Source organism: Colletotrichum orchidophilum, assembly GCF_001831195.1.
Source record: "Colletotrichum orchidophilum strain IMI 309357 chromosome Unknown Scaffold_49.1, whole genome shotgun sequence".
NCBI classification, from domain to species: Eukaryota; Fungi; Ascomycota; class Sordariomycetes; order Glomerellales; family Glomerellaceae; genus Colletotrichum; species Colletotrichum orchidophilum.
The window spans coordinates 193,157-221,129 of record NW_019173005.1 but is presented as its reverse complement, the minus strand read 5'-3'; the positions used below and the strand labels follow the sequence as shown (position 1 = coordinate 221,129).

At 35.7% G+C, this 27,973-nt stretch overlaps 5 protein-coding genes across 5 annotated transcripts, besides 2 other annotated features; 2 read left to right on the top strand and 3 right to left on the bottom strand.

The window, feature by feature from the left end:
- Positions 1-1,287: 1,287 nt before the first annotated feature.
- On the bottom strand, positions 1,288-2,079 carry CORC01_06543 (uncharacterized protein; the record flags this gene model as incomplete). The annotated part of the gene is made up of 3 exons (XM_022618183.1): positions 1,288-1,415; positions 1,624-1,897; positions 1,963-2,079. 3 exons carry the CDS (start codon positions 2,077-2,079, stop codon positions 1,288-1,290), a joined length of 519 nt encoding a protein of 172 aa, XP_022475325.1.
- A 1,629-nt stretch (positions 2,080-3,708) lies between these two features.
- Positions 3,709-4,791, top strand: CORC01_06542 (fumarylacetoacetate hydrolase; the record flags this gene model as incomplete). Its single annotated transcript, XM_022618182.1, has 3 exons — positions 3,709-3,720; positions 3,786-3,867; positions 3,920-4,791. The coding sequence occupies 3 exons, from the start codon at positions 3,709-3,711 to the stop codon at positions 4,789-4,791; spliced, it is 966 nt and encodes a 321-aa protein (XP_022475324.1).
- Positions 4,792-6,025: 1,234 nt separating this feature from the next.
- CORC01_06541 (fungal specific transcription factor domain-containing protein) lies at positions 6,026-7,966 on the bottom strand (the record flags this gene model as incomplete). Its single annotated transcript, XM_022618181.1, has 1 exon — positions 6,026-7,966. One exon carries the CDS (start codon positions 7,964-7,966, stop codon positions 6,026-6,028), a length of 1,941 nt encoding a protein of 646 aa, XP_022475323.1.
- Positions 7,967-8,987: 1,021 nt separating this feature from the next.
- On the top strand, positions 8,988-10,573 carry CORC01_06540 (major facilitator superfamily transporter; the record flags this gene model as incomplete). The annotated part of the gene is made up of 3 exons (XM_022618180.1): positions 8,988-9,174; positions 9,237-9,317; positions 9,372-10,573. 3 exons carry the CDS (start codon positions 8,988-8,990, stop codon positions 10,571-10,573), a joined length of 1,470 nt encoding a protein of 489 aa, XP_022475322.1.
- Positions 10,574-11,184: 611 nt separating this feature from the next.
- Positions 11,185-11,247: a sequence feature (Short protein (CORC01_06539, OHE98171.1) was converted to a misc_feature.).
- An 85-nt stretch (positions 11,248-11,332) lies between these two features.
- Positions 11,333-11,335: a sequence feature (Short protein (CORC01_06539, OHE98171.1) was converted to a misc_feature.).
- Positions 11,336-12,291: 956 nt separating this feature from the next.
- On the bottom strand, positions 12,292-14,122 carry CORC01_06538 (uncharacterized protein; the record flags this gene model as incomplete). The annotated part of the gene is made up of 4 exons (XM_022618179.1): positions 12,292-12,731; positions 12,785-13,662; positions 13,715-13,870; positions 13,926-14,122. The coding sequence occupies 4 exons, from the start codon at positions 14,120-14,122 to the stop codon at positions 12,292-12,294; spliced, it is 1,671 nt and encodes a 556-aa protein (XP_022475321.1).
- Positions 14,123-27,973: the final 13,851 nt, after the last annotated feature.

Here is a 27,973-nt window from a genome sequence, read left to right as displayed (position 1 = left end):
GTGCCATATCCATCGTCACTGAATTTTTCTCTTGCATGCATTCCCGGGGGAGATACTGCACCCTATTTAAGCCTCAGGCGGCTCTAGGGTCGCTCCATACGTAATAACTCCATAGCAGTAGTGCCCACTCACAGCCCCGGCAGGGTCAGGTTAGGGCTAAAGGATTACGGCGTGCTGCGTAGGTGTAAATCAATAAAAGGCAGTAAGGTTAGCATGATTAGGTTACGAAGGTAGGTAAGGTCAGGTAGGCAAAGCAAGTAGGTAGGTAGCAGCAGTCTCAATATTTTTTCAGTATAGTGGCGGGCGTGGGCGATTTTAGTTCCAATCGGCGATCCAATATTAACGAGTATTGCAATCTTGAAGAGTCAAAAGAAACTACATACAAAGCAACGGCACATATGTATATGTTATAGTAGTGTATTGTCCTGCTGTCGATCCTGGCGTTCGGTGTGGGTCCTGTGGAAACCGAGAGAGTGTCATAGAACCGTCAAAGGCAAGGGCATCGCCGAAGCCAGATCACGGCCGTAGCCCGCGACAATACTCTCCTTCTCCTTTAGTGTCGCTGCGCTTGTTTATATTTCCGTCGATTTAAAGGCTTCGATATGTCGCTGCTAGCCAGGTAATTATTGAATGCAACGATGTCTTCGAATTCTCTTGCTGGCTCCCACGTAGGTTTTGTGTATCCCTCCAATTTGACGAGGAGTTTGACATCGCCTTGTCCGCATCGTGCAATCCTATGGTCGAGGATAGATTCAACGTTGTACACCTCTTGACCATCTTCCCGTATGATAGCTGGTGGCTGTGGTTCGTGTAGTGTCTGTGACGGAAGAGGATTATCTCCGGCTCTCCTGAGTAATAAAACATGAAAAACGTAGTATATACCTGGGGGAGTATTCAGACGGGCGGCGAGGGGCACCGTTCTATGGCGCGGGGCTATGTCCATTCAATTGCGTGTAAACTCTGCCCGATACGTAGATCCAAATGCTCGAGGCGAGTACATGTATTTATTAGCAGCAAGGTTACTGGGACACAAAATCATAGTTTAAAATTCCATTATGAATGGCTCTCCCTGCCGTCGGGGGCATACGTCTAAGTTGCCTACAGATCTGCATCTGTCAGATCCAGGAAAGCCGCGAGGTGTAACCTCTTATTTTTATATGTGCCCAGTGTGAGAAATTTTCACGTAAGTAAACCTACACATCATACAACTCGTGGCGTTGCACTTCCTACAGAAAAACTTCGAAACAAACTCCTCGCAAATGGGACAATTAGGAGGCAATGAGCCTTTCATTGCTGGAAACCATCCCTTCCAACCATGAGGGTCGTCTCTGCATGTCTGCTTCGGTCTTTCGACGGTGAAACGCGCCTCGGCAGGCGCACTTGGTTCCAGAGCCTTGTGAGAGATGCGCGACTCACTAGCGTACAAGTTAGTAATAGGCCAATCTTGAACATTGTAGTCCTCCTGGAATTTCTTATAAAAGTCCTCGTAGGTCATCGGAATCTTTGGTGGTTCTGCTGCGTATTCTTTCTGGAGCTTTTGTTGGTGAGACTTTGACACTGCTGGTTGCTGGTAGTAATATCCTTCCTGAGGATCACCAAATACCCCAGACCACTGAGACTTACGTCGCGCCTCGGCTTCTTGAGCTTTGTGCGCTGATGTCTCCAAAGCCGCCTCTAGTCGCTTCTTGCTCTTTTTAAGCTTATCCTTTAGCCTTCTTTTGACGCCCGCGAATGTGGCCTCCGGTGGGACAAGCTCCTCCGGCTTACTTTCCCACTCCGACAGCTTGCGACTCCGCAATTCCTTGGCCTTGACCATAGCCTTCACCATGGCCTGTTTTGACTTGTCGTATTGTGCGCGCTGATAGGGGTCACCGAGAACCTCGTACGCCGCTGTGATCTGCATTCGGTAAGATGAAAAGTGTTGGGCTAGTATCCCGTTGGAACTTTGGGGTTTTGACGAACCGTTTGCGCCTCCGTTCCGAGTCCTTTCCGATCCTCCATGTGCATCATACTGTCCGCTCGGATCATGAATTCCCACTCGGCTGTAGAATGCGTCTTCAATATGTTCTGGTGTCGCATTGCTTTCGATGCCGAGGATTCGGTAATGATCTGGGGGTGAGGGCGGGTTCATCGTATCGAATTGTGCTACAGCCTCACAATCATAAACTGGCAAGTCCCTTTTCTCAGTTAAAACAAGTGATTTGCATACGTCGACCGAAGATGAGACAAGAATGTCTGGCTTCGTTCGAGCTGAGACACTTGGATGGGACCGCGCGCCGAGCATCTTGTGGGTGATGGCTACTTAAACATCACCATAGAAACTACCAGTAACAATCACACCACGGGGCATTCAGACGAACAGACTCTCAAAGCTCAGCATACAATGACATTATTTTACCTAGGTAGATAATGAGAATTTATGTTCAGCATACTTGGATACAGCGGAGGATTTCCAAGATTATCAGACTCGCTGGCACTGCGAACTTCAAAAGTTGTTCTTACAGGTAAAGCTACTCAGCGGCCAGACTACAATACCAATCTACTTCATTTCTCCCAAGTACCTAGGAGATAGATGTTATTAGTTTCAGTGCCTTTGAGATTCTTACAACAATGCTTTTTTCATGTCTTTGTTGGCATTGTGGCATTGAACTTCCAGTCAAGACGGCACATTCACTGTATAGCAAATTTCGGTTGAACAATAGAAGCGTAAAAGAATGAAATGCTTGAAGACAAGCAAGCAAGCAATCACAGACTTTGATTTTCTTTGTGTCTCCGGCAGATTTTCAACTCCTTGTCACCTCAGTCAAGGACAAAAAGCTGAACACAAACGGCAAGACATTGCAAATGCAAAAAGATATTATTGATAGCACAACCTGGTTTCGATCCAGGGACCTCTGGGTTATGAGCCCAGCGCTCTACCCCTGAGCTATTGTGCTTGTCCTAATTGTTGAAAAAGATGGCCCATTTTGATTTTATCAATGCTGTGGGAGAGAGGTGGATGAAGGCGTGACCCACTCGTGGGGCACCAAATTTTGCTGGCCCATTAGCTAGTGCGAAGGCTGGCAGACAGTCTTTGGCCTCAGTGGGACAGTCATTCCACCAACTCTCCAAGCAAAACTTCTCGGCTATCAAAGTAGATCGGCAGACCGGTCTCCCGAGTCCCAGAGCGTGCGCGAGAGTGGATGCAAGAAGACCGACCCAAGCATTCGGTCCTCCGAGGAGCCGGGCCCACTGGATATAAGCGGCCCGGGTCAGTGGGTGTTGTGTGCGTGCGTCTCTGGAGAAAGGGCCCAGGAGCCACGTTTCTCCCTAGATTGTTGACAGGATTTTACACAATTGCCGGGCAGTCTGTGTCTATCTACCGAATTATTTCTAGTCGAGTGAAGGTGGGCTTTGCGGGGTTGGGGTCTCCGACGTTATCTTGGTGCGGATACTGGTCTTGGTGTTTGTGGAAAAGGCCGATCACATTTCCCGATGGCGTCGGGAAAACGCCACGATAACGGAGGATGACCGATGCACCTCGATAGAATCAGCTTCCGGTCAACGGCCGGCGTAGCTGTCTGCTGGATCTATGTGTTTATATCAGCCTCATTTGCGATGCCACATTCGATCTTATCGCAAACATGCTCATTCGGTTTACCGCAGGCGCATTTAAACATCTGATTTAGATTTGCTTGTCATACAGAGCCTCATAACGAATCATCTAAGATGATAACTCCTGTAGGTAACCTGGAAAGCCACACAGTGATCACAAAGTGTCTCATTATTAACAAATCTTCTGTCAGAGATGGAAACGTCTCGTGCGATTCATTGCCGAGGATGATTGGAGGGAGTACATTGGTGAACCAGTCGATGAGAACCTTGACGGTAAGGACTCCTACCGCCCAAGTGCTACCAAGTCACCTTACCCCTTGTACAGTCGGGGCCGCCCTGGCCGCATCTCTCCCCGTCCCTGCTCGAGTTTTCACTGGAATCTCAGCCCTGGACGTCTCAGCAGAACCTACATCAAAGATTCTCAACATCCAAAAGCTTCTCCCACCCCTTACACGCAAAGAAATCGGCACGATCCGTTGCATCGGCCTCAACTATCGCAAACATGCCAAGGAGATGAACCTCGATCTCCCGGAGCACCCCACTCTCTTCTTCAAGCCTGCAAGCTGTCTCAACGCGTCAAACGCACCGCTCCTCATTCCCCACCAAGCAACAGATCTGCAAGCAGACTACGAGGCCGAGCTAGCCGTCATCATCGGCCGTGACGCCAGAAACGTGAGCGTGGAGGATGCCATGAACTATGTGCTCGGTTACATGTGCTCCAACGACGTCACGGCGAGAAAACATCAGTTCGCTGGTGCTCAGTGGGGATTCGGGAAGGGATTTGACGGCTTTGCCCCGATGGGCCCATGTATCGTCAGCGCGAGCAGCCTCCCAGACCCTTCAGTCATTGAGCTGAAGACTGTCCTCAACGGGGAGGTCATGCAGGAAGGTAGAGGGGACGACATGATTTTCTCCATCGCCGAGATCGTGGCGTATCTGTCTCAAGGCACAACGCTGGAGGCTGGGACGGTGATCATGACGGGAACTCCCCACGGAATCGGCGTGAGCAGGACTCCGCCTGTTTTCTTGGCTCCTGGGGATGACCTGCGCATCGTCATGAGTCACGGCCTAGGAAGCTTGGTTAATAAGGTGGAATATGAGGAGAAGCCTCAGAAGAACACGAACGGAACAAATGGGGTTAAAGTGGTCAACGGAGTGAATGGCATGAAAGAGGTCAAGGTCAACGGATTCCATTGAGATAAACATAAGAAACCCGATACAACTATGGACTCGACGTCACGCATTCGTCTGACTGGACTTTTTAGTTCCATCTCATCGTCCAACATATCCTTTTACCTCTCACTTGACCTGGAAGTAATCTTGAGGGAGTATGATATCTTGCTTCTTGAACTCTGAGAACCATGTAATATGCATACATTATGCACTGCTATGGAATCCTCCGCCCTGTACGACTTATATTTTCGATGCCCCGGAACCAAGACCGATTTATCCGATGAAATGGCCACCGCCCCTCTGGCCATGGCCAACGCTTCTGTCGAACATTCTAGTAGCGCGAATGTCTTTTGACACCCACATGGAGCGCAGCAAGAGAAACTGCGGTGGCGTGAAGCCGCCTGCGCGGTTGCTTCAGCTTGGGTAGGTTATAATTACTTTCATCAGTCAACCAAAATCTTCGCGAGACCACGTTAAGACCATAAATGGCTGACAGATGATTTATTCGCCTTGAGAAGAATTATTAAATGTGTTGACAGGGCTGTTTCGGATACAATAAGGGCAGCTGCAAGTACGTTGCGCCTGGTGATATTTCCGAGAACGGAGACAAGTGCTCCCTACGTAAGAGCTTATGGAATATTGCTTTTGTTATGACTAGGTACTGACCAACGGCGCAAGCGAATAGAAACATGAAGATACTAGGAGAAAGCAAAGCAAAACATCTCAAGTTTATTCCCCACTTGCAGGACTTTTTCCGGTGTGGGTTCAAACAACTGATCTTGAATGGCCTTAGATGACTGTTGTTCTTCCCGGGCTCCTCCCGGGCTCCGATGCCTTTTGTGATCGGTCATATCTATGTTGAGAAACTACATATGCAAGAGGCTGATGACGTTTTACAAATTTTTAAATTGCTCAATTAGAAGCTCTTTTGTGTACATAATAGGGTATAGGAATACTGAAAATGGTGTGTTTACATCAAGTCTGCTTTAGTTAGAAACTTGCTTGTTGTTTTAACCCAGGTCATTTTGGACTCTCTTCGAGGAGGGAATAAATTAGTAAAATAGGTGCGAGTAGCCAGTTGAAGTAATTTTATTCTCTTTAAATACTTAATTCTCATTTTGAAGCTAATTTCACATTGCAATGGGAAAGATATAGCAACTTCTTATGGAGTACGTTATTCTCATAGCTCATACAATCATGCCGACCCAGGAAGTGGTTTCCTTTGACGTTTGAGGCTGTTATCTACGAAAACCTAAGCTCACATGCTTGCTTGATCATGCATGAGAGTGTTGATGACATGTTCCCATTGCGACAGGTCCCCGCTCTCAGGCAGGAAAAATCCAGGATCATCCCAAGTCATCTGCGCACTCGTCGTGCTGTAAGGAAGCCCCAAGCCAGCCATGAGAGGATCAAAGTCTGGACTCTCAACAGGCAATTGCGGTTGTGTCTCCATTACCGGCGGTTGTCCGGCCGGTTGAGAAAAGCGCCGCCCAGGCGAGGCTGATGCAAGAGCCAACGGTACTAGGGTATTGGCTGGCGGCGGATGGGACTGTCTAGCCTTCTTGACACAGAGCTCGACTATTTTCACTTCAGCGAGGGCAAACTCATTGAGCCACACGTCGTTCCTCTGCATCTCGCAGTACGCGGCCAAGTCCTCAAGGATAGCTTGAGATCGCCGGGAGTGAGGATCGCGGACCGCAATGATGCCCAGGACCAATGCGCTGTTGAAGAGATTGTGCGGCCCTAGGCTCCACTTCAACCGATCGTTGAGAGGTTGGTTGAACATCTTGAGGCCCATGTCGAGATCCGCGCAGGCGGAAGCTATGCAGACGTCGTGACTGTGCTTGTACCTATTCGTGATCGATTGGCGAAGGAGGAACGGCCGGTGGAGGGTGACTCGCGCAAAGTGGTACATGCTGTGCAAATGTAGCCTCTGCCAAGGGAGGAACGGGAGGCGGTCGTCCTTTGAGTTGTCTGCGTCCTCTAATTCGAAATACGGTGGTAGCCTGCCCCTCCAAGTATCGATTTCCTTGTCGAGCGTGAGAACTGTCTCGTACGAGACTGTGAACAGACCAAAGCATCGCTCTTGGATCTTGCCGACGACGACGGCAAGTTCGTGAGCCAGGCGGCTGAAGACGCTTGCAGTTGGTTCGGAAAGGGGTGCTTCTGGGACCGAGGCGGCCTCCTCGTCATCCAGGTCATCTAGCCAAACATTGGACGCCTGCTTGACAAGACACTGTTGATCAACAATGGCAAAGGGCCGTCCGAGAGCTAAAGCAATGGTCTTATCAAGCATGTAAAGATTGCTCCACAATCGCCGCCTGGTCTCCGTTTCCTTCCTTGGAAGCCTCCACCTCTCACCGTCGATATGCATGCCTTGAGCTTGAGCCATTCGCATAGCAAAGCTCGTTGTAAGCCAGGATTCCGGCACGCGACGAGTGTAAATGAGATACCGAGTGACTAGAACACCGGCTCGCACGAGGTCCGTGGACTCGCCGTAAAAGGTCGGGGCGATCACGATGGCTCTCCGGGCAGCCCAGTAAAACCGTTGCGACGTATCGTAAACCTCTCGCTGGACCTCCCTGTTCCGCGGCCTCGGACAGTCCAGCAACACGCCATAGGCTAGAACGATGAATAGCAGAGCGAGCCAGCGAAGATCAATCGTGGCGAAATCGTCAAAGCCGAACTTGCGCGACCAAAAGTTTTCATACTTTGCCTTGAAAGAATTTGGCTGAACAGCGTCTATCGCCCAGTTGAGCTCGTTCAGGAAGCATTCCGTCAGCCTGTCGACTGTCGACTTCTTGCGCGGCAGCAGTCCGAGTAGCTCCCATATTTGGGAAAACGGGCCACCTTCATCGCGGAACGAGTGGGTTGAACCCGCCTGGGGCTTTGAGCTGAGACCAGATGACAGCTCTGGAGCGGGCGCTTGGATGATTTTTGCGGCGGCTTGAGGGCCAAAGTAGGAGGACCCGAAGAAGGACGGCGCATCGCGGCTTTTGAAGAGATTGCCGACGAGGTTTTCTGATGGCTGATCTTGGCCGCTACTCTCGCCCTGGCGACCTCCGCCTCGACTTGACGACCTCGATGGATACGTCCTAGAGCCTGAGGATTCATCGGGTCGTTCGACGTCTCGTACAGAGATCGCATTCGTGGAAGGGGGCGAGACTGGGGTTGCCAGGTTGGCGGCTGGTGTAGTCATGAGAGAATCGCGTTGACCTTGAGTGGCTCTTATGCCATCAACTTCACCTAGGTGGCCGTAGGAACATGATGAGCCGACTCCTCGTCTTTCGCAATTGAAACATGGCCGCGAACCATTGCACTGATGAAATCAAGTTAGTGAAGTGACATAACTAAGTCTAGGTTTGACACGGCATAATGAAGTTAATATCTGGCGTCCTCATGGCTCAGTGATAAACGCGAGTCCAGCGCTGGCACCATCAACCACGAAAACACCAAGACAAGCAAGGCCTGGGTTTACTGATAGTTGGTATAGAATATCGGGAATTGAAGCAATCAAGAGATGGTTTCGACGAGACTATTGTGCCACGCCAAGTCCACAAGGAGACTGCAAGCTCACTCACTCTCTGTTTTCGCCGATGACACGACTCGCACGCCACTGCGTGCCTACCTCGCTTCCTCTTCCGACTAATCGGACTTTTCGGATTGGTCATTCTGGGCGTTGGGGTATCCATTGAGAGAGCAAGCGCGCGCACGCCGTGAGATGTGCTCGGACTTGTCTCCCGAGCATATGTTGTCGCAGTTGCGAGATCGGGAAATAGGACTCTTTTGTACGGGCCACAAGGGCGATGTCGGGGTATTGATATCCCCAAAGAGACTTGGCTATCAGTCTCTCCACAATTTGCCGAAAGGAAAAGCTCGGCGCCCCTAGGCTATTCGCGGACCAAGAGATAAGAATCCTGCATTCCCCGGCTTTGCCCCCGCTAGGCCACAAGGATTGTCTTTCGATGCTACGATAAGCTCGCCGATTTCCCGTCGCCCAGCCATGTGTGCTGGCCAAAGGCCGACGTTGTTTGATAGGTGAATACATTGACCTCACCTTGCCTTTGTGATGCATCTCTTGCATAAGGTAGATATATGTCCGTTGAAGGATACTCTGTCAAGTCGTTCGGACATGTCGTCAGCTCCAAACAGAGTCGCAACATCTCTGCATCAATTCACCAGATTTACTTAGACGTTCAACAAGCGTTGGTCTTCGAACAATGGCTTCGGAGAAGATGCCCATGGAGGCCAAGGACAGCGGCATCGAGCCTCATTCGGCGGCTGCGAGTTCCGACCTTACAATCGATCCAGCTGCAGAAAAGCGTCTGTTGAGGAAATTAGACGTATGGCTCTCGCCGATGATGATCATTGCTTTCTTGGTCGCCTACCTTGACCGCAGCAATATTGGTATGCTACCTTGACAGCCAGCTGTATTACAATCGTCAGAGTCTAACTCGTTCAAAATCTAGGCAACGCCGCAATTGCAGGCATGACGGAGGACTTGAAACTCACGGGCAATAAGCTCAATGTCGCTGTCACTGTGTTTTATGGTGCGTACCCCTAACCAACGAGTAGGAGCGAACCATGGCTAACACAATTCCCAGTAACTTATATCACCTTCGAGATTCCGGCATCCCTGATTCTCAAGAGAGCACGACCTAGTCGGCTTATTCCATTCTTCATCCTCTCCTGGAGTGCTACAGTCATCGGGTCGGCCTTTGTCACCAACTACGCCGGGCTTCTCGCCACCCGTCTTCTCATCGGTGTCTTCGAGAGTGGTCTCTTCCCGTGCCTGACACTCTACCTCAGCACATACTACAAACGCGAGGAACAAGCTCGGAGAATATCATACCTTTTCGTCGCGGCTGCCTTGTCCGGCGCTTTTGGCGGTCTTCTGGCTTATGGACTGACAGGCCTCCACGGCGCGAGCGGCTTGGCTGGATGGAGATGGCTTTTCCTCATTGAAGGTGTCATTTCCATGGCGGTTGGCTTGGCCTTCATCCTCCTGCTTCCCGACAGCTTCGAGTCGGCCAGGTGGCTCACGGAAGAAGACAGGGCATTGATGCGCATCCGCGCTGAGCAGTCCAGGGTCTACCAGGGCGAGTCAGAGACGTTTGATAAGCAGGAAGTAAAGCTCGCGTTCAAGGATCCCAAGGTCTGGCTGTCCGCCGGCTGCCAGTTCTGCGCAAACACCTGCTCTTTCGGCTTCGGAACGTTCTTGCCAGTCATCATTCGCGGGTTTGGATACAGCAGCATCAAGACGCAGCTCCTCACCGTGCCGGTTTACATCTGGGCTTCGGCAGTCTACCTCACCGTCGCATATATGTCGGACAAGATCAACAAGCGCGCCGTATTCATGGTTCCAATGGCTTTGGTAACCGCTACGGGCTACGCTCTAATGCTTGGCGTAAGCATGAAGTCGACCTCTGTCCTCTACTTTGCGACTTTTGTCACCGCCACGGGAATTTATTGCGTAGTCGGCCTCAACGTCACATGGATTTCCAACAGTAATGCCGGGTACTTCAAACGTGCTACGGCGATTGGTCTGCAACAGACTATTGGAAACAGCGCTGGTATCATGGCTGGACAGATCTACCGTATCACTACCTCGGACGGAAGGTATACTATTGGCCATGCGGTTTCTATCTGCACCATTACGATTGCGTCGGTTGGCTACTTCACCATGTGGACTCTACTCAATAGGATCAACACTCAGAGGAAAAATATGAGCATTGATGAGAGATCACGGGAGATTGACCAAGGAAAGAAGGGCGACAGGCACCCCGACTTCCGATATACGCTTTGAGTAGTCACGGGATTCCTCCAAGAATCTTGCTCTATTTGTCGGGCCAGTAGTTATGTATCAAAAATCGCAGTTTTCTTTTTGAATTGAAAGGGTATAATTTTGGTCGCCACCAATCCTGAAATTTGAAAAATAATGACTTTAATGAAAGAGATATTATGAATATATCTAGTAGTAAAAGGAGATAGACGTGAAGCTCCAGTATATAAATAAACATGAAGCGAAATACCAAATCCTATCCCCCCCATTTGGTTCCATAGCGCCCAACCCAGAACGAATGGCATCTCGCATCGCCGCATCGGAACCGCAGTGACTTTGGAAATAGGCCCATGGGTCTCTCTTAGATCAATGGAGATATCAATTCTTGCATCTGAGGTAAAGCGCGGCGTGGAAACGGGAACGTACCAATCGACAAGTTCAATCCGCACACTAAGCCGAGCCTCTTATACTGGAAACAATGGGCCAAGATCTCTAGCTGGCGCCAGGAAGGCTGCGCATAAAGTTCAGTCCTCCAAAGCATAATGCAATTTCATTCACCTTGGCCGTGCATGTCTTAATCACAAAACTGCCAAATGATGACTCGGCCCGTCATGACGAGGGCAAGGGAATCCTCGTCAGGGCCAACCGCCGGTATTACCGCGCTGATGAAGATTGCGACTGAGCACCCCAAGGTGCCCCTGATGTTGATAATTTCAGCAAGCTATACGCTCAGCGTTATTTAATATGGAATGAAGAAAAAGATTCGTGACAGGAGGAGCCTACCATTCGACGCCATAATGATCAAGTCCGTACCTATCTGTACCTATGTACCCAAAGTTGGGAGGATGGTGTTCGCAAGCGACGTGGCCAAAGAAATAGCTCCGTGCGAGGGTATGTAGAGTTGGAAAAGAAAATTGCTCAAACATTTAGAACATCCAATCCTTACCTGATGGTTATTGATATCCAGATTCTTGATCAAAGTGCTCTTAAGAGGGCCTAGGGTGTTCGCCGAGAAAGACAAGCCCCATGAAAGCGCGACACCACAAATAAGAGCGGGAAGCTTCCAAAGTCCGCGGAAAGCCCTTGATCGCTACAGGATTTCCTAATGGATTGCTGTTGATATCCGCGATACCTTTCTCGTCGGTCTCGGACCACGTTGGGGAGTTGTTGCCTATATGGTATGTCGTCCGTAGCAGGCAAAGACAGCATTCTCAAATTGCGGCAAGAGAATATCGTGTGATTGCAAAAATTGGAGAGTTGAGAATGCAAGAACCAGGATTTCTCCCGAGATGGCGTAGAATGATCAGGGTTTGCTCATCCATCAGGTAAACAGCCGAGCCCGTGGCTCGGTTTTGCTTCACAAACATTGAAATCCTGGCAAGGTGCACTAATGCAAGCGCCCCAACGCGACCCCTTTATCTCTCTGCGCCTACTCCTATCCCTCATAAGGGCATAATACTCCATATTGTATATTATATATAATACACTCACAGCATCCAATAATTACTGTTATTGACTCTAGCCACCCCTTTACGACGGGCATGGATGCGGGTTTTCGGAGAAGCGGCACGGTGGGTGGCCTGGCATCGGATGACAGCAGGGGCTATCAGTCTCCTGGGATGCATTGCCCCCTCGCCCCTCAGACATTGTCAAAGACCCTTTTTTGGGCTGGATGATTACACATGCACATGCTCATCATTGGATTGTGTTGGTGTGACATCTAACTTGGTATCTCTATGAGTCTAGAAGGCCTCGCAGTGAACATCTATCCGGAGGTCTCGCTTCTTCCGCCAACTTTCCGCTGAATCCCTTACGGCATCCATGAGCGATTCTGGGCCGCAAGTCACCATTAAGACTCTTTGACAGCTCTCGACAGACTGTATAGCATCGCTGACTATCAAATCTATATCCATTCTCATGAAATGTTGGTTGAAAGCCTGGTCGACTTCGTGGCCGTTTGTTCGGGCCACCAGACTACTTGTGTCGTCCACAGTCGAAACAGCCCCGTAGCTGGGAATCTCGTTTCGAGACAGTAGCTGACTTACAATACCGCATGGGGCATCGGATTGAGTGGCTATTGAGCTTGATGTCGGCTCTTCATTCGTAACAAAGAGCGATACTTTTACGGCTGGCCCCATCTTCAAGAGGGTGCTGAGGTGTTCGTGGAACCACTTGAGATGATCTGTCGCATTGTCAGAGAAATCCACCCAACGCAACAAATATATTGCGACTCACCTGAACGTCTTACAGTCCATATAAACTCAACGGATTGGAGTTTAGGCGGCTCGGACTGTCCCAGAACTCGATTCATGAGACCAAATGTAAAAGCAGCCCCACTTCCACCAGCAATGAAGATCAGCTTTTCATAGTTGTCTGTATTAGGACAAACTCCATATGGCCCATCAACCGAAGCCCAAGCCGTAGAATTAGGGTGGCGTACGGCAAAGTCGCTAACAGCTTTGGTAAATCCCTGGTGCGATTTCATGACAAGCTCTAAGCCGGAGGGGCCATTGCTGACAATTGTGAACGGATGGTTTTCATAGAGACGAACCCGAGGAATCCAGAGAAAGCAGTGAGACCCCGGCAAGGCTGCCTGGGCACCTGGCTTTCTGAGAAGCAGGCGCGTTCCACCACCCGGGAGGGGAAAGAAGGTGGCAGAATTGTTGATGAGGTTGTAAAGCATCCCAAAGGCTCGGATCATGCGATCCAGAAGCCAGATTCCGAACGCGAAGCTCATCAACGCTGGTATTCTCTTTGCCCAGTTTGGTCTATGCAGCCCCGTCAGGATAACGGCGGTCACGAAGCCTGCGATGTGACTAATATAAAAGACCTTGTAGTTCCGGTGTCTTAGAATGCCCATGAACAGAACTACCATGCCGGTGGCGGCGCCGATGCCAGCTAGGTCTTCTACTTTCAGCAAGCTAGCCAATTTGCCGTGGCGATGGAAGTGTATCGTGTAGAAGATGGCGTGCAGTGCGAGTAAGAAGACGGCAGTATATCCCACGATTCGGTGCAAAATGTTGAGCTGTGCATGTGACACGCCTGCCATCGGAGTTAAAGGTGTGTTTTTCGTGCCCAAAAACACACTCAGCGTCATATTCGCGGCGCAAATCCTGGAATATTTCAGCTGATGCAGACCATTTGGAAAACGTAGGAGAGAATCACCATCCAAATCTAGAGGCCCAATGATTGAGTAGGTTCCTCATGACGATGTTGGTTGTGCAGAGAGTGACATTTACGGCGAGGTAGACAATGACCATGGCGATGAAGCCGAAACAGGGCCTTCCAAACCATCCCCAATCAATACGTTTCTCCAACTTTCTAAGAGCCCCATTAGCATCAAATTGTCTGGTTAACGAGCTTTGTTCCCACATACCGGAAGAATTCAACACACGCCCGTCGCCCGTAGCCATTTAGGCCCTGGGCGGAATTGGAGCATGGATTCTTGTTGCAAGCCTCACGCAGCCGATGAGCTACGAAGTTTAAAACCACGAGACCAAAAAGAAAGGTGGCGAACAGATGCAAAGTATCCTCATTTGCTTGTTGCTTTGGGCTCTTGAATGCTTGCATCATCTTGTTGGTGAGGATGTTGAGGACGATGTGGTGAGACCGAGGTAGAACGGGTAGCGGATAATAAGTCACGAAACGTGAGATGTGCGCTGATCGATAATACGATGAACAGGGGGGCTGATTGATAAGATTGATAAGATCGTCCAACAAAAAAGAGATTTTCGGGGTGGGGAGCCACGCGGTCGCTTGTGAGACAGTTAATTAGCTTGACACGTGCGCTGGCCAGCTGGCCGTCCTATCTATGCAAGACAGCACAGCTTGGGGAGTCCCAGGTTGGATAAAGTAAGGTAATGACAGTTGGCAAGGTATTGCACTCGACTTGGGTTTCCCCACGCCGGTAGTGTAGACGATGCAAAATCCTGAGCTTTTTCTCACAGTGAAGAAAGCCTCCTTGGTGGGAACCCAACTGGCAGGGACATCAAATGCTACAGATTCATCACAGTGAGCAACTATCTTCCGATGGCAAGTAAAGGGAAAACTAATAGACCAAGGGAAAGTCAGATTGATTACCGGCATCGGACTCGGGAGGCTTGTAGTGTTAGCCAGCTCCCTCAAACTTAACAAATTGTTGGTTTACGTAATCACAGGGTGATTTGTTCGATCGAACCGTGGTGACGAAGGGTCAATTACTCTTGTATTGATCTCTATGTGAAGTAGAAAAGAGAGGTTCCAACCGTTAGTTAGATCGCCGGTCAAACGCTAATATAGAGACCCTTAAATACCCCCTGCGCTAGTACTAACTTAAGGTCGAATTAAGCTTCTAATTTAATACTAACTATCTCTCTTTTATTATTAAATTTATATAATTAAAAAAATAATTTAACAATCTTATAATAATATATAATACGCTAATAAAAACAATATTTATAATTCCTTTTCCGTTTCTTTTTTAAGCCCCTTCCGTATAACCTATCCTTTTATACGTATTATAATCGTTCCGTTATTAATAAATCGTTTTAAATTTAAGTTTAGGTTTTATTTAATAAAAACGTTTATTAAATTATCTTTATTATTAATTTAATAGATTTTAAGAATCTTACGTTATTTATATAATTACCGCAAGGCTATAATATTTATTATTAACCTCTTCTTTTTAATAATATTTAACTTAATAAGGCATTTATATAATAAATAAAAATCTATATAAATAATCGTTAATATCGTAAATAAAGTTAATCGATCTGTAATCTATTTAAATATAATAAAAATCGTATAAGCGAGGTCAACGCCGTTAATTATTTTATAAACCTCTAAGGCTAGAACGTTTTTAATTATTTTTTTATTTTTAATTAATAAATAATAGACGATATTACCGTATATTATAAATTCGTCGTCTCCTATAGCCTCGTTTATTAAAATAATAATATATCTAAATTAAAAAGTTAGATTTATATTATTTATAAACGATCCGTCGATAAAAACGTAAAGCTTAGTAAAAGCTAAATTTAATAAATAATAAATTAGCCCGTGATCTAAGTTTATTATTTATTAACTTAGCCGCTTATTTAATACGGTAATATTTTCTTTAATTAAATTTATAGTTTACGCTATTTTTATGGTATTAAATATTACTTTTAGTTAATAAATATTAATAATATATAATCTTTTTACTTATTTTATTTAATATCTTTTTTACCGGTTACGTAATATAAAACTAACGAGGGTAATTTCTTTTTTTTACCCTTTTTAATAAAAAACGACGGTATCGCTTTTAATTATAAAGATCCCGTTATTAAATATTAATAAATAATTAATAATAAAAATCTCTTTCGGTTTAGTAATAAATCCGGCCTTTTTAAACTTTTTATCTTTTTTTTATATAAATTCGATATTAAATACGTTTAATATATCGTCGGTTTATATATTAACGATCCTATAAGGTCCTTTTAAATAATTAAAGATTAATAAATATAAATTATAAATTAATATAATTATACTTAGCTATTTAATATAGAAATTATAATAAGTCGCTTATTAATAGGTTCCCGATTCTATTAGCTTATATAATAGTTTAAGTATTTCGATAATCGTACTTTTTAAATACTTATTAATTATCTTTTTTAAAAAATAAATAAAGATCTTCTATATTAAACTAGTAACGGATTACGTATACGTTTATATAATATCCCTATTTTATACGTAATATCCATTTTTAATAAAAGAAAAGATTAAAATTAATATTAACTATTAGCTACTCTTTTAAACCGTTAGCGATTATATAAATAATTTTACTTTTTTAATATCGTTATATCCCTAAATTACGTAATAAAAATTTTTATACGGCGTATTAATTCCTTTATTTTTAATCTCTTAAACTATATGTAATTTAAAAATCCGTAGATTAATATATTTATTTAGATCGTATAAAACGAAACGATATACGCCTCGATTTTATAAAATTTTTATTTCGATAATATTTAAAGCTTTATAAGGCTTACCTTTTATAATAATAATCCCTTTTTTTTATAATTTAAAAGCTAATTTAAAATCTATTTTCCTTTTAATTAAATAAAAAATATCGATATAATTATTAATTAATCTATTATAATTAAAAAGCTATAGAATTAAATTCTTTTAAAGCCGACTTCGCTACCGTTACGGCGGATTTAATAGTTAATTATTTAATTTATTAATTATAACAATTTCGTTAAAAACGATTTTTAATTAATTAATTTAGTCTTTATCCTTTTAAATAAAAAGTAACTATTTAATCTCTTTTAGCTTTTTTCTTTTTTTTTTTATAAATTATTTTTTTATTTATTTAATTATATAATCGGATCGCCGTTATTACGATTTTAAATAATTAGTTTCGATTTTTTATAACTATATAAAAGCGCTTATTAATAAAAATTAATTTATATAATCCGGTCTACTTATTTACGGTATTTTTTTAAATTCGTATATTTAAATTTAATAAAATATTAAGGCTTTATTAACTTATTTTTTTACTTTTAAATCCTATAAAGCTTATATTACTTTTTTAATCGCTTACGCTTTTTAAATAATATCGAGCGATAATAATAACGAAATAATAGTTTTAAAATATAATTTAAATATTAATAATATTAAAATTAAATTTTATAGTCCGGTAATATTATTATAATACTTTAATACTATTCATAAATAATCGTCGTTTATAAAATTAAGGCTTTTATTTTTAATAATTTTAAATGCTTTTTTTAATTATTAATAAGCTTATTTGATTTTATTAATATTATAATAAGCCTTAATTAATACTATTTTTAACTCGATCTTATATAATTTAATATTCTTTTTAAATTCGATAGATTTAAAATTAATTCCGGTATTAGTTTATATATTATTAAATAGGCCTTAATATATATCGATTTATTACGCTTTTAACATTATTTAAATCGTTTTTATTTAAAAATTAATAAAAAACTACCTTATTTAAAAAAAAATAGTTAAATCGATTATATAAAAAACTAGCCGGCTATTTAAATAAAAAACGTTTATTATTATTTTTTAATTAAAATTAAGCTTATCGTAGATTTTAAATTTAAATCGCCGTGGGCTCTATACGTTTATTTAATATTAATAATAGAATTTAATTAAATATTTTATTATTACGATCTTAACGTCGTTACTTAACTATTTAAATAAAATATAAAGCTTTTAAATTAATAAATAACTAAACTTTTAATAAAAGCGCCGTAGTTCGGTTTTTATAAAATAATAAATTAATAAAATACTAGTCTTAAGTTTTATAAAAGCATAGCCTTATCGTCGTTTAATAATTTTAAATATTTTATCGTTAATAATCCTATTTTTAAAACTTTTGAACGTAATATTAAAGCAATTTATATTTATTAAATATAAAAGAAAAGGCGTATTAATAAATAATATATAAAAAGTTATAGTATTGAACTAAGTTTAAATATTAATTATTCTGATCTTGACGATTATTTACTTAATTTAAATATAATCTTAACGATACCGGCTTTAATAATATTAAATTTAGTTAAATAGATCTTTTTTAAAGTTTAGAACTACCTTTTTCCCTTTATTAATTATTTTAAAACTCTTATATTTAAAATAATTTTTTAAAAAGTTTTTAATTTATATTAATTGTTAATAAAATAAGTCTACGCGATCTTTTTTATTCATTTAATTAAATTATATAAAAAAAGTCTTAACGCTATTATTAAGCTTATTTTTTTTTTAAAATTACTTCTTTTTTTATTTATTTAAAGTTAAAAATAAAAGGTTTCTATTTTAAATTAGACTAAGGAGTTTCGAAATTAAGTAATCTTTTTATTAATAAATCGTAGCTAGCCGTAGAGGAAAACTTACTTATTTAAAGCTTTTACGATTTACTTCTTATTAAATATTAAATAGTTAGTTATTAATAAAATAAAATAGAGCTATTAAGTCTTATTTAAAACGTTTAGATCCTCGTCGTTATTAATTAAATAAGTAGTTAAATCTTTTATATTTTTAAACTTTATAATAAGGTCTATAATTTCGGGCGATTTACTTTTATAATTAATAAAGAACTAATTATATTTAGCTAAATTAGTTTTACTAGCGGTTCCCTTTACCTTTTTATATTATTCGTATATTTTAGTTCTTTCCTTTTTTAAATAATTATTAAATTAATAGCCCTTTTTTTAATATATATAGTATTTTTAAAGTCTACGGAACCCTATCGTAAAAGGCTTTTAAAAGCTATCCGGAACTATTTTTTCGTTTTAACTTTACGATCGGGCGTTATATTTAGTTTTTTTTCTTTTACTATTATAAATTTAATTAATTTAATATTATTAATACGGCTCTTCATTAATTTAAAACTATTATTATTTAAATATCTTAGTTTCGATATTAAACCCGGTTTTAAATTAAATATAAAGCGCTTCGTAATCATTAAGTTAGCTTTATAAAATAAATCTTATTTTATTAACTTATTAAACTATAGTTAATAAATAATTAACCTTCCATTCATCGGTTCCTTTTATTAATAAAGTTTTACTAATTTTATCGATTTATAAAATAAGCTTTTTAAAAATTTTTATCTTCAGTTTATTTTTTATCTTTTTTACTACCGATTTAAACAATAAGGTTTTAAGTTTAATAAAAAGCTTTTTTCTTTAATCATTAATTTTAAAACGGCTTTAAAAAGCGTTAATAATTGTAATAAAATCGTTCTAATTAACTATTATATATATAATTTAATAATAATATTCTTTAACTTTTTTAATAAGAACGATAGTAATTACTAAATAATATTAATAATTTTAAATCCTAATCTTCTTATAATTAATATAAAATATAATTAAAATCTCTTATAAAACTTCGTATTTTCCTTTTAAATATTTCCTTTTTTTAAAAAAGATTTTATATAAATCGGTTAACTATCGTACGCTAGCCGCTTTTAAACTTAAATCTTTATAACTTATTTAAAAAAAAGGATTAAAACCGCGTTAGCCGTAGTTAATTAATCGTAATTTAATACTTATATTTAATTAAATAAATATTACGACCCAACACGCATTACTAGACCAGGGCCCTGCCCTATAGGACCTACGGCGGCTATTATATTATATATATAATAATAAGAATTTAAACGGCCTCCTTTAGGACGGAAGAATTATAAATAAATTATATAATTATGATTATATAATAAAATAAAAAACGAACGCTTATAAATAAATAAAATAGGCGATTATAGAAATATAAAATAGACGACCGCTTAGTAAACGGTTAAATAATAATAAATAAAATATTATAAAGGATATATTTATAATTAAGATTTATATATAAAATAGCTCGAGCTAGGCTTAAGGATAAACTTTTATAATTTTTTTAATAATTAATTTTTATATTAAATTTAATAATCGTTTTTAGCTATTTTTATTAAAAACTTATTTGATAAGATTATAATTAATTACCGAAGTTTTATTTATTTTATGATTTATAAATAATAGTTTTATTAAAGTTATTTTTATAACGATTATTATTTATAAGTATTGTAGCCCCGACTTTTATTAATATAAATTTTATTATGATTAATTAACCGTAACATTTTAATTATTTTTATTTAATAAATCGACTTTACGAAAACTTATTAAATAGTACGAACGATATTTACTTAATTTTCTTTTAATAAAGGTAAATAGCTTTAAGTTTTAAATACCGAACTTTCCTAAGCCGAAAAAGATTTAAAAATACTTAATATTAAATTTAATTTTAATAAAAACGTAATTTTTAATTAAATAATATACGCTTAAATATGTAAAGCTATTAAAAAAAGCGTTAAACATAATAAGGAATTAAATAAACTTTTTAATATTAATACCGCTCGATTAATAAAAATTTAAATTAAAAACGACCGCGATATTATTAAAATATAAAAAATATTTAACGCTATATTTAAAAGATTTAAAAATAAATATTAAAAAGTTTTAAACTTCGCTAACTAAATAAATATATTTTAAAATACTATTAATATTATTATTATTTTTTTAATAAAAAATAATAAAAGTTTAAATTTAATATATTTATTATTTTCGATAGGACTTTTAAAATTTTAAAAAGATTTTTAATTTAAATTAAAAACCTTTAAAACTTCTATTAAAAAGATTTTAATAATGAAATTAAAAAAGTCGTATACGCCGTTAACTTTTTTAAAAAACGAGTTTTTAAATAGTTCGAACTTTTTTAAAAAAAATATTTTAAAAAAAAGATTTTTAATAAATACTTTACTAAAATATAAAATATTTATTATAATTTTAATAAATTTAAAAAAGTTTTTAAATCGCTTTTTTAAAATTTAAATAAAAAACGATAAGCCGAGCGTAATATATTATAATTTTAATAAACTAAATTAATAAAGGATTACTTAGTTAAGTTTAAACGCCTTAATATTTAATTTAATTTTATTAATAATATTAAGATTTTTATATTCTATTAAGGACTAAAGGATAAAGTTAAGGACGAACTTATTAAGATCGATAAATTAAACGATTTCTTTTAATATATTAAACTCGTAATTAAGATCGATAACCGCTTTTATAAAAGAAAAAAGGAAAAAAAATAATAATAATAAAAACTTAATTTAAAACGTAAATATTAATAATAATTTTAACATAACTTTAATTGAAAATATTGTTATAACGGGAATAATAACCTTTAATAAACTATTATTTATAAATAATATAGCGGACTTATAAACCTTAATATAGTAAAATAAAACTAATTTTATTAAAAAAAAGAATTTAAATATTATAATTACGATAAGTTAAGATATATAGTTAAAAACTATAAATAATTTAAATAAATTTAATAACGACTTATCCCTAAGAAATAAATTAATATTACCTTTAAAAAAATACTTTATAAATTACTTTTTTAGATTATATATTACGACGATAATTACCTTACTTACCGAAATAATAAGGAATAATTAGGATAGTACTTTAAGAAACCTTTTAATAGAACCTTTATTATAATAAATAAGTAAGAAGTAGTTTAACGCCTTAAGACTATTAAAGACTATAATAAAGAGTGTATTTAAATATTATTAATAGTATATAAAATAATTAAAATATAACCTATTAGCTTTCTTAAGTAAATATAAACCCTTGCGATAGTAAAAGGTAAATTAGAAAAAAGGATAGTAATTAAAAATAAAAACGACCTATTTTAATTAAAAAACGAGATTTTAATTCGTAAAGTATAGATTTTAAATAAATTTATTTATATAATACGACGAATATTTAATAAAATAATTTAATATTATAAGGGAATTAATACACGGGTATAAACAATTAATATACGGGCATAACTTTTACACAAGCATAATAGCTACACACTATCATTAGCTTAAAAAAATACACAAACCATAAATACTTCGTCCTAAAGGCGGTAAAGGCTCCTTTATTAATATTTTCTTATCTTAACGTATTTATTTAAATTATTTTATATTAAATTATATTATATTTATTTTTAGTTTTTACGTTTTTTATATCCTTTTATTATAATATATAATAAGTAGCGAATTAATATTAAATTTTATCGAAGCCTTATTTAGATAATCGCGTCCGTTAAGGGACGGCCTCGTTATTATTATTAATTAATATCTCCTATTCGCACCTCCTTTTTTAAATATTTACTTATAATACCCGTCTACTAACTTACACTTTTATAGATTTCTTTATATTAAATTTATTAAACTAATTTTTAATTTAAAACTATAATAAGGCTATAAATTAGCTACTCTTTTATTACCCTTTTTTTTATATAAGCTTTACGATAATTATTTTATTACGGCTTTTTAACGGACGGCCTCGCCGAGTTATTTTAAAAGTTATTAATAACGTTTTCCTACGCTAAGCCCTTAAACTACTATCCTCCCGTATAACTAATCGACTAAAGATAAGTTATATTAAATTCCTCGGCCTATTATAAAGGGATATAATAATCTTAAGATTTAAAATCCGACGATATAGGTCTTTTAAAGACGTTTTTTTTAGTTTTTAATAAAAATAAACGTCTTATTTTATAAAAAATATCCCGGTTATAAACTTTATATAGATTATATAATAATAAAAAATACTTAGTTATATTAAGATAAAATAGTTGTTTATATAATTTTTAATAAGAAGGGGCCGTAAATAATTACCGATCGGTAATATTATTTTTATTATCCGATATTATTTTATAATTAACCCTAAATACTTTAAAAAAAGTATATTTTAGAGTTTATTTAAATATTCTAAACTAGCTTTAGTATATTAATAGGTAATTAGTACTTTATTTTCTATATAAAACTATATAAACTATAACTTTTAATCTCGAATTATATCCTATATAATATTAACGAGTCGATATAAATAACTTAGGCTATTAAAGAGATAGTTTTTAATATTATTATTACTAAACTCGGTCTTTAAAATAACGCGAATATTAAAATTTTAATATTTTTAGATATAATAACGAGCTTATTAAGTTTTAATAAGAAAATATATTTTATAAAAATAATATAATATTAGCTATTAGTTATCGAACTCTTTATAAAAATTATTTTATATTTTCTTAAAAATAACCTCGGTCTTAATAAAAATAACGAGTTTTTATATTATAAAGACTTTATAATATATATAAAGGATTAAATTGTTAATAAGCGTATAAATATATACTTAGTCCTCGTCGTTTAATTCCGTTATTAATGTTTTTAAAGGCTTAATATCGTCTTCATAATCTAAATTATTACTAGCACCCTTTAGCCGTTTTCCCTTTACCCACTTCTATTTAACCTTAAATATAATATTAAAGTTAATATAATAGATATAGAGCTATTATTATACGTCGGCGAACTCGTAAGCTAAAGCGGCCTTTATCTACTTATTATAATCGGTAATAATAATATTTAATAAGCGAATCAAATACTAATTAACTAATTAACGGATACTTTCTATAAAAAACCGGAACCTTTTTAATCTTTTATTATCGATAAAGCTAAATATTATATTAAAAATAGATTTAATATATATCTAATTAATAACTTAAAATAATAAAAGTTTAAAACGATTCGTATTATATATATTATTAAAGCTAATTACCTCCGGGAAGCGCCTTTATATTAAAAAATAAAATAGGAATATCTATATTAAGTTAATAAGCCGGTTAAGCTTATTATTAACCTATTTCACAATATAGGGCACCTTTTACTTATCGAAAAGCTTTATTAAAACAGTTATTAATAAGTAGCCGTTTAATTTCTCTTTATTTATAAAAGCTTTAATATTATAAATATCCTATTAAATAAATACAAAATTTAAAAGTTATTTTTACGCGGGCCTTAATATTAACCCAGCGGCTAATAACTTTAATAACGCTTTTAATTAATAATATAAGCTTTTAATACGAAAGATATATTAAGGAACTAAAGCTTAGCCCGTAGTTATATTAAGTATACTCGGCTTTAATATACCGTTATAAAAACTAAACGCCCTTTTCTTTTATTTTAATAATAATTATTTATTTATAATTATATTTTCGCAATTTTTATTAATATAACCCCGTACCCTTAGTAAGCCGCGGTTTATTAAAACGATCGTATTAAAATATATATTTTATTTTTTTATTTTTATATATATATTTATATTAACGAATAATACTAAACCTATTCTTTTTAATAAATATATTAACTTAATCGAATAGGGCGCCGATTATAGGCTTTAAGTTATTAAGAATTTATAAGTTTAAGATTAAGTTAGGTAAAGGCGAAAACGAGCGTTAACTTAAGGAATAAAAACCTTATAATAATAAAGTTATTAAGTTTATTTAAGAATCGGTAAAAAGATACCTTAAATAATAAAAAAGGGAATATAAGGATAGGGGTAGTAAAATAAACGTATTAAATAAATATAATAAATAACTTTATCTCCGTCGCTATTATCGAACTTGTTTAAAAGAATTAAAAATTTTTTTAATTAATTATTACCCTTCCTTTATTACTTTTTTAATTAAGCGTAATATAAATTTAAACTTTTTTATAAAAATAGTTTATATAGGTCAATACTCCTTATCCTATAAGGTAAATTTAAAAATAAAATATAATAAAAGTAGACCATATTCTAAGCTAAATATTAATATAATAATTTAATAAATCTAAAAAATTATTATTAAAAATATCTTATAAAAAAAAATTTCGTAATTATTTTATATTTTAATAGATACCGCGTCGTTCTTATACGAGCTGTAAAGTTAAATAATTTAATAAAACCGGTTTAAATAAAAAATAAAAATATTTTTAAATATATTATCGTCGCTAAGGCTATAATAATTATTAATATTTATTTTTAAATTATTAATAGTAAAAGGTTATAAAGTAAAAAAATACTTATTACGTCGCCGTTTTAAATTAAATTCGTTATTTAAACTTAAGCTTTTAGCTCGACATAGCGGGTTACGCCTTAGTAATAAAGGGGCGGACTTAGGTATAGGGGATCTTAATATAAATAATATAACGATAAAGCCTTAATTAGTTAATATAAACGACGCGTCGCGATTATATACTAAAGAAATTCCTAGATATTTTAAATAAGACTAGCAAAATCAAAATAAAGTAATAACTTTTTTAAGCTAATAATAGTGTATAGCTATTATGCCCGTGTAAGAGTTATACCTGTGTATTAATTATTCATGCCCGTGTATCAATTCCCTATTATAAATAGCGTTTTTTAATAATAAAAGATTATAATAAAAATTATATTCGTATTTTAACTAACTATTATAAAACCGGCCGATTATTAAGGAAAAAACGATTAAACGTAAAGGCAATGCTCGCTTTATTTTAATAACGATTTTAAAAGCGATTAAAAGTTAAAATAAAAAAAGACTTTTTTTAGTTAGAATATAAAATCGATAAAGAAATAGATATTATATATTTAATATACGGATTTTAAACGTTAGAAAAACGTTATTATTAATATATTAAAAAACTAAGCGAGGCTTATTATACGGTAGATATTTATATTCCTTAATATTTAATTATAAAAATAGTCCTTATTATTTTATAATAGCGATTATATAAATAATTTAAAATAATAATAAAAGATGATATACTCTGTTTAAAATAAAACTTTTTTACGTTTAAAAAAAATACTAAACTAAATAACTTAAGCAAAAAAACTATTAACGATATATCTATAGAATTTAATACCGAGGGACTAGATTACGACCCTTTTTTAAATAGGGAATTAATATACCGGCGTCGTAAATTAATACACCGGCGTCGCTCTTACACCGGCGTCGCTATTCGACCTTTTTATTAACTTAAAAAAAAAATACCTCTTTATAAAAGCGGTAAAAGTAACTATACTAATATAGCTATTCTTACCCTTTTTTTTAACCTAAGCTTTTATTTAAGATTTCTAAAAGTATATATTATAACTTACTTTTACTATAGTTTTATAAATTTTAAATAGGGATTATATAACCTTTAAAAAGGCTTATTACTTAATTATTTTTTATAACGTATTTATAAAGATTTATCGTTACTATAAACTATTTTTTACTAACTCCGTTTCCTTTAAATATTAAGCTATATTAGCTATCTATTTATATAATTCCTTATTATCCTCCCTTTATTAAAAACGCTAAACTAGCTTTTTATTTATCGTTAAGATAAGCTTAATATTTAGCTTTAACTTAGCTAACTTATCTCTTATATAAACCTAGCCAGCGTCGACTTATTCTTATTCTTAAGTAAACGACCTCGCTACTTACCATTTACGCCTTAACTACTATAAATAATATAGGTTTAACTAACTAACTAGCCTTTTTTAAATAAAGTTAATTATAATAAAATAAGCTATGCTATATTTTTTAATTTATTGCGGAGGGATATAGTAATTTTAAAGTTAAGGATCCGTTAATATAAATTTAAAAAAGATATCTCTTAAAAACGCTACTAAAGGTATACCTCTTACTTATTAAAAATAATTAAATCTATTATTTTAAAATAGATTTTATAATAATATAAAATACCTAACTTAATTAAAATAGTATAGTCTAAACCACAGTCTTTAAAAAGGGCTAAGAATAGCCTCTTACTAAACGGTATTACTTTTTTTATTAACCGGTATTACTTCCTAATTAATACAAAATATTTTAAAAAAAGTATTGTTAAAAGTTTGCTTAAATATTTAAAGTAAGTACTTATATACTCCCGGTTTATAAACACTTCATCCTTAATATAAGCTTATTTAAAACGTATCTCTTAATTACTAATTATATCCTATATAATATCGATAAATTAATATAAATAATTAAGATTGATTAAAAAATAACTCTTAATATTATTATTATTTAACTTAATATTAAAAATAACGCGAATATTAAAGTTTTAATATTTTTAAATAGAGCAGTAGGCCTATTATATTTTTAAAAATAAGTATATTATATAGAAGTATTAAAAGATTAGGCGTTAGTTATTAAACTCTTTATAAAGCTTAATCTAAGCTTTCTTAAAAGCGTACTTAGTTTTAATAAAAATAATAAACTTTTATATCATAAGGACCTTACGATATATATAAAGGGGGGGCTTATTAATAAATATATTAATATAAGCCTTATCCTTATTATTTAATATAGCTATTATTTATATTAATAGCTAATATCCCTCGTTATTAAACCTATTATTATTATTATTATAATTACGTTCCTTAACCTACTTCTACTTAACTTTAAATATAACGTTAAAATTAATATAATAAATATAAAATTATTATTAAACGTTTAAAAACTACTTATTTAATACAGCCTTTATCTACTTATCGTAATCTATAATAATAATAATAAGGTAACGGACTAAATATTAGTTTATAAGTTAACGAATACTTATTAAAAAAAATTAAAAACCCTCTAATCTCTCGTTATTAATAAAGCTAAACGCAGTATTATAAATAAATCTAAAATAAGTCTGCCTAATAGCTTAAAAAAAAGAGAGCTTAAAACGATTAGTATTATAAATATTATTAAAGCTAATTACTTTAAAAAATCGCTTTTATATTTAAAAATAATAAGGAAAAGTCTAGATAAGGCTAATAAAGCGGTTTAGCTTATCGTCTACCTATTTTATTACGTATAAAATATTTCGCTTATTAAATAACTTAATTAATACTATAGTTAGCGAATATCTAACTAATTTCTTTTAATTTATATAAGCCTTAACGTTATAAATATTTCGCTAAGTAAATAAGGACTTTAGGAACTATTCCTAAATAACAATACGTATATCGTAAGCCCAAATCTTAACTTATCGGCTTATAATTTTAATAATATCCTAAACTATTTAAATAAACTTATGATATAAAAAGTATATAAAAG